At 41.2% G+C, this 6,813-nt stretch overlaps 1 protein-coding gene and 1 long non-coding RNA gene across 14 annotated transcripts; one reads left to right on the top strand and one right to left on the bottom strand.

Annotated features, from left to right (window-relative positions):
* Nucleotides 1-1,225: 1,225 nt before the first annotated feature.
* LOC112079769 (lysine-specific demethylase phf2-like) lies at nucleotides 1,226-3,739 on the top strand (the record flags this gene model as incomplete). The annotated part of the gene is made up of 2 exons (XM_024145618.2): nucleotides 1,226-1,715; nucleotides 2,199-3,739. Coding segments are annotated over 2 exons (579 nt in total), but the record flags the coding sequence as incomplete, so codon positions are not given.
* Nucleotides 3,740-4,461: 722 nt separating this feature from the next.
* On the bottom strand, nucleotides 4,462-6,348 carry LOC139027299 (uncharacterized). 13 transcript variants are annotated; one of them, XR_011479387.1, is made up of 9 exons: nucleotides 6,298-6,348; nucleotides 6,065-6,137; nucleotides 5,906-5,941; nucleotides 5,789-5,855; nucleotides 5,551-5,601; nucleotides 5,453-5,497; nucleotides 5,347-5,420; nucleotides 5,173-5,242; nucleotides 4,627-4,657 (listed from the first exon to the last, which is right to left on the bottom strand). It is a non-coding gene; the product is annotated as an uncharacterized lncRNA (long non-coding RNA). The 13 variants fall into 13 exon arrangements; XR_011479385.1 differs by lacking the exons at nucleotides 5,789-5,855; nucleotides 5,906-5,941 and adding an exon at nucleotides 5,686-5,734; XR_011479386.1 differs by lacking the exons at nucleotides 5,789-5,855; nucleotides 5,906-5,941 and adding an exon at nucleotides 5,689-5,734 and having other exon boundaries at nucleotides 5,551-5,628.
* Nucleotides 6,349-6,813: the final 465 nt, after the last annotated feature.

Below are 6,813 nucleotides of genomic sequence, written 5' to 3'. Positions count from 1 at the left end.
GAACATAACCCTGAGGAGAAACAACCTAGAGGGACATAACCTGAGGAGAGACAACTAGAGGGACATAACCCTGAGGAGAGACAACTAGAGGGACATAACCCTGAGGAGAGACAACTAGAGGGACATAACCCTGAGGAGAGACGACTAGAGGACATAACCTGAGGAGAGACAATTAGAGGAACATAACCCTGAGGAGAGACAACTAGAGGAACATAACCCTGAGGAGGACAACTAGAGGAAATAACCCTGAGGAGAGACAACTAGAGGACATAACCCTGAGAGAGACAACTAGAGGGACATAACCTGAGGAGAGACAACTAGAGGGACATAACCCTGAGGAGAGACAATAGAGGAACATAACCCTGAGGAAGACAACTAGAGGGACATAACCCTGAGGAGAGACAACTAGGGAACATAACCCTGAGAGAGACAACTAGAGGGACATAACCCTGAGGAGAGACAATAGAGGAACATAACCCTGAGGAGAGACAACTAGAGGGACATAACCCTGAGGAGAGACAACTAGAGGAACATACCCTGAGGAGAGACAACTAGAGGACATACCCTGAGGGAGACAAGTAGAGGGACATAACCCTGAGGAGAGACAACTAGAGGGACATAACCCTGAGGAGAGACAACTAGAGGGACATAACCCTGAGGAGAGACAACTAGAGGGACATAACCTGAGGAAGACACTAGAGGGACATAAACCTGAGGAGAGACAACTAGAGGACATAACCCTGAGGAGAGAAACTAGAGGGACATAACTGACCCTAAGGAGAGAACAACTAGAGGGACATAACCCTGAGGAGAGACAACTAGAGGAACATAACCCTGAGGAGAGACAACTAGAGGGACATAACCCTGAGGAGAGACAACTAGAGGGACATAACCCTGAGGAGAGACAACTAGAGGGACATAACCCTGAGGAGAGACACTAGAGGGACATAACCCTGAGGAGAGACAATTAGAGGAACATAACCCTGAGGAGAGACAACTAGAGGAACATAACCCTGAGGAGAGACAACTAGAGGAACATAACTGGGAGAGACAACTAGAGGACATAACCCTGAGGAGAGACAACTAGAGTGACATAACCCTGAGGAGAGACAACTAGAGTGACATAACCCTGAGAGAGACAACTAGAGTGACATAACCCTGAGGAGAGACAACTAGAGGGACATAACCTGAGGAGAGAACAACTAGAGGACATAACCCTGAGGAGAGACAACTAGAGGGACATAACCCTGAGGAGAGACAACTAGAGGGACATAACCCTGAGGAGAGACAACTAGAGGGACATTTCTGTGTTAATATTTGTTTCTCCCAGAAGGAGCAGCAGAAGACCAAGAAAAAGCAGAAGAGCACAAAAAAGAAGCCTCCTGCTGCCGTGAGGGAGGAGGAGGAAGAGGAGGAGCCAGTGAGGAAGCTGAGCAGGGACAGCAGTACTCCAGAACCAGACGCGGGCCGGGACTCCGAGCCAGGTCAGACCGACCATGAATACTCCTCTGGGGCAGGAGGGAAGCATGCTGGGGGGCCCCAACCCATGGCCCCTGGAGTCTTCCTTACACAGAGACGACCCTCCACATTTTCATCATCTCACAACAATAACAACAACAACACGGCCAAGGGGGAGCGAGGGGCCGGAGCAGGAGGAGCAGGAGGAGGAGCAGGAGGAGCAGGCGGAGCAGGAAAGGGTGACGCAAAGGGCGAAGGTAAGTGATTTCATCCACAGGGAAATACCACACATGCATTCTGTTGGTTGGTAAAGTTCAGTAAAGAGCCTTTCAAGTAATTTACGCCTCACCGCTAACAAGACTAACTGTTGCTTTCAATTGATACCAAATGGTCCTTCTAGCCGGATAGACCGGGGACGATTCACCTATATACACTGGGGCCCCTGCTATATACACTGGTGCCCCTACTATATACACTGGTGCCCCTACTATATACACTGGTGCCCCTACTATATACACTGGTGCCCCTATTACATACACTGGTGCCCCTATTACATACACTGGTGCCCCTATTACATACACTGGTGCCCCTTTTATATACACTGGTTTCCCTACTATATTTATACTTGTGCCCTCATTTTTCACATCCACATTGTACTAATCAATCTAAGAGATAGTCACTGTTGAATTCCGGATTTATTTTTCAAAGATTTCTGCTCTCTGCCTCTTTGTGCCCCTCAGCGAAGCGGCTCAAGAAAGGCATGGCGACGGCCAAACAGAGACTAGGAAAGATCCTCAAGATCCACCGCAACGGGAAGCTCCTCCTGTAACAGGAAGTGACTCGCTGAGGAGCATTGCCATTGGCTCCTGCAGTACTCTTAGCCTATGAACTGGCCCCTGTCTCCATCTCCTTTCCTTTGATTGGTGCTGGGCTAACAGACAGACTGAAACAGTCAACATTGGTTTTGCCTTTTACTTAAAAGTGTACAGAATAATTGCTAGAAATATTTTTTAAGAAAAATATGTCATTTTACTACAGTCAGTTTGCGTTAAAGTAGGGCTTGCAGCCTAAACGACAACCTATTCCCTTTGTAGTGCCCTGGTCACCAATAAGGCCCTGGTCAAAAGTAGTGCGCTATAAACGGAACAGGCTGACGTTTGGGACACCGCCAGGAAGTACATTGGGACGCAGCCAGGAAGTACATTGCAGTCCAGGACCCTGAAAGTATCCCCTACATGTATTCAGGTGGATGACACTTATGGGGGGGGGGGGGGTGGTTAAAAGGTAGTTTATAGACAATTCATTCCTACTATTTGGATGTGGCTTATCATTAACCTTCCAATATTGTTTAAGAATTTAGGGAATAATTGTTGCTTTCTGTCCTCCCCAGACCAGACTTAGCCTGAAATACAGTCTGTTTGTGCTAACATTCCACCCCCAGACATGTTAGGAGTAGTAGTGACAAGGAGTGGAATGTTAGCACCAACACACTGTATTTCTCCACGCTAGAGACCCAGACCTTCACTAGATACATTCACCTCCACGCTATTCCTTTGTTTGCTAAGCACTATCAGTTCCGATATATTTATTGTTCTAATATACTGTTTCATGTCATAGACGGGGAGCGGAAACGCCAAAAAGGCACTTAATAAAACAACGAAGGGATTTTCAGAGTCAATATGATGATGGTTCCAGTGTTCAACCGGATGTCTCTGGTAGTTTGAACGATTGGAAAAAAGAAACACAACCAGGAAATGGGGTCTTTCTTGGGACGAATGTTTTCACACCCAAACAGACATATCAGCGTTATTTCACAATGTGCCGTTACTTCCGTTTGAAGATTATCTTAAGATAGATATTGTGATTATAGACCGTATGAATTAGCTACTTAAAGACAAACAAATAACCAAATGTGTTTTGTTGTTCTAAATTAGCACATACAGTATATTACCACAGCTGACAGTAAATGATCCTTAAAGGGATATAATGTGGTATTATTGTCATGCATTATTTAATAAGGATTTATTTGGTATTTCAATATCAATATTCCATAATCTAACAATGACTGTATTGCCACTCAATTGAAACTCTCTATCCCAAATGGTACCCTATATAGTGCACTACTTTAGACCAGGGCCCTATTCCCTATATAGTGGCCAACGTTTGACCAGGGCCCTATTCCCTATATAGTGCACTACTTTAGACCAGGACCCTATTCCCTATATAGTGGCCAACGTTTGACCAGGGCCCTATTCCCTATGTCCCTATATATGCACTACTTTAGACCACAGCCCTATTCCCTATGTAGTGACCAACGTTTGACCAGGCCCTATTCCCTATATAGTGCACTACTTTAGACCAGGACCCTATTCCCTATGTTAGTGACCAACGTTTGACCAGGGCCCTATCCCTATATAGTGCACTACTTTAGACCAGGCCTATTCCCTATATAGTGGCCAACGTTTGACCAGGGCCCTATTCCCTATATAGTGCACTACTTTAGACCAGCCCTATTCCTATATAGTGCCAACGTTTGACCAGGGCCCTATTCCCTATATAGTGGCCAACGTTTGACCAGGCCCTATTCCCTATATAGTGGCAACGTTTGACCAGGGCCCTTATCTAACTCCACTACAGGAGGATATTGAAACACTAATCATGGGCTCTTGAAGATGCTGTAAATCCCACGTGTTCTATAATGATAGGCCTCATCCAGCGCTCTCACGTGGCTACATGGGGATACTTTCACTTCTCTGTTGGCTTAAGGCAGCAGCCTTCATCACTGAAATATGCATCGTTCCTATGGCTTGTTATTCACAGTACAGTATGTAGAATGTAGCTTGTACATAGCCTTTTACAGGAATACTTTTTGTATCCTTTTCCTTAATACTTCATTATTATACATTCTACTAGTTTTTATTATAAACAAATATATGTGAATATATAGACATTAGTCTTTTTGATTTGATTAGACACATGTTCGTTTTCTGTTGTTTTTAACCATTGTTACTTGATTAGACTGTGTTGCCTGGAAAACAACTGAAGAACAAAATAACATTAATTGTCGTATGGCCTTACATTACTACACAACAGTACATACTATTACATTACTACTACACACACAGCTCATTACATTACTACACACACAGCTACATTACATTACTACAACACACAGCTACATTACATTACTACATACACACTACATTACATTACTAACACAGCTACATTACATACTACATACACAGCTACATTACATTACTACAACAGCTACATTACATTACTTACACACAGCTACATTACATTACTACATACACAAGCTACTACATTACACATACAGTACATACATTACACATACACACAGCTACATACATTACTACACACACAGCTACATTACATTCTACATACACACAGCTACATTACATTCACTACATACACACAGATACTATACACACAGCTACATTACATACTACATACACACAGCTATCTACTATCACACAGCACATTAATCTACATACAACAAGCTACATTACATTACTACACACACACAGCTACATTACATTACTACAACACACAGCTACATTACATTACTACACACAGCTACAGTACATTACTACATACACACACACAGACATTACTACACACAGCTACATTACTACATACACACAGCTACATTACAATTACTACAACCACACTACATTACATTACTACACACACTAGCTACATTACATTACTACATACACACATCTACATTACATTACTACATACACACAGCTACATTACATTACTACATACACACAGCTACATTACTTATACCACAGCACATTACATTACTACACACACATAGCTTACATTACATTACTACATACACACACTACATTACATTACTACATACACACAGCTACATTACATTACTACATACACACAGCTACATTACATTACTACACACAGCTACATTACATATACTACATACACACAGCTACATTACATTACTTACACCACACAGCTACATTACATTACTACACACAGCTACATTACATTACTAACACACAGCTACATTACACTTACTACACACAGCTACATATACATTACTACATACACACAGCTACATTACATTACTACATACACACAGCTACAATTACATTACTACATACACACAGCTACATTACATTACTACACACACAGCTACATTACATTACTACACACAGCACATTCTTATACATACATTACTACATACACACAGCTACATTACATTACTACACACAGCTACATTACATTACTACATACACACAGTACATACATTACTACATACACAACAGCTACATTACATTACTACACACACACAGCTACATTACATTACTACACACACACAGCTACATTACATTACTACACACACACAGCTACATTACTAACTACAACAACATCTACATTACATTACTACACAAGCTACATTACATTACTACATACACACAGCTACATTACATTACTACACACACACTACATACATTACTACACACACAGCTACATTACATTACTACAACAGCTACATTACATTACTACACACAGCGACATTACATTACTACATACACACAGCTAATTACATTACTACATACACACAGCTACATTACATTACTACATACACACAGCTACATTACATTACTACACACAGCTACATTACATTACTACATTACACACAGCGTACATTACATATACTACACACACAGCTAACCATTAACATTACTACACACCACAGCTACATTACATTTACTACACACAGCTACATTACTTACTACACACAGACTACATTACATTACTACATACACACAGCTACATACATTATACATACACACAGCTACATTACATTACTACATACACAACAGCTACATTACATTGACTACACACACAGCTACATTACATTACTAACACACAGCTACATGACATTACTACATTACATACTACATACACACAGCTAACATTACATTACTACACACAGCTACCATTACATTACTACTATAAACACTCACAGACTAATTACATATACATACACCACAGACTACATTACATTACTACACACACAAGCATCTACATTACTATTACTAGCACATTTACTCACACAAGCTACATTACATTACTACACACACAAGCTACATTAATTACTACCAACACAACTACGATTACATTACTACACAGCACATAATTAACAACGGAACAGTACATTACATTACTAACACACAGCTACATTTACATTACTACCACAAACAGCTACTTACATTTCTACAACAACAAGTACATTACATTTATTCACACATCCATGGTACATAAATCCTACACTACTTACATTTACATACACACAGGCAT

Source organism: Salvelinus sp. IW2-2015, unplaced genomic scaffold (genome assembly GCF_002910315.2).
Source record: "Salvelinus sp. IW2-2015 unplaced genomic scaffold, ASM291031v2 Un_scaffold9426, whole genome shotgun sequence".
Taxonomy (NCBI): Eukaryota; Metazoa; Chordata; class Actinopteri; order Salmoniformes; family Salmonidae; genus Salvelinus; species Salvelinus sp. IW2-2015.
Note: the sequence above shows the minus strand (reverse complement) of the source record. Positions and strands in the feature narration are given on the sequence as shown.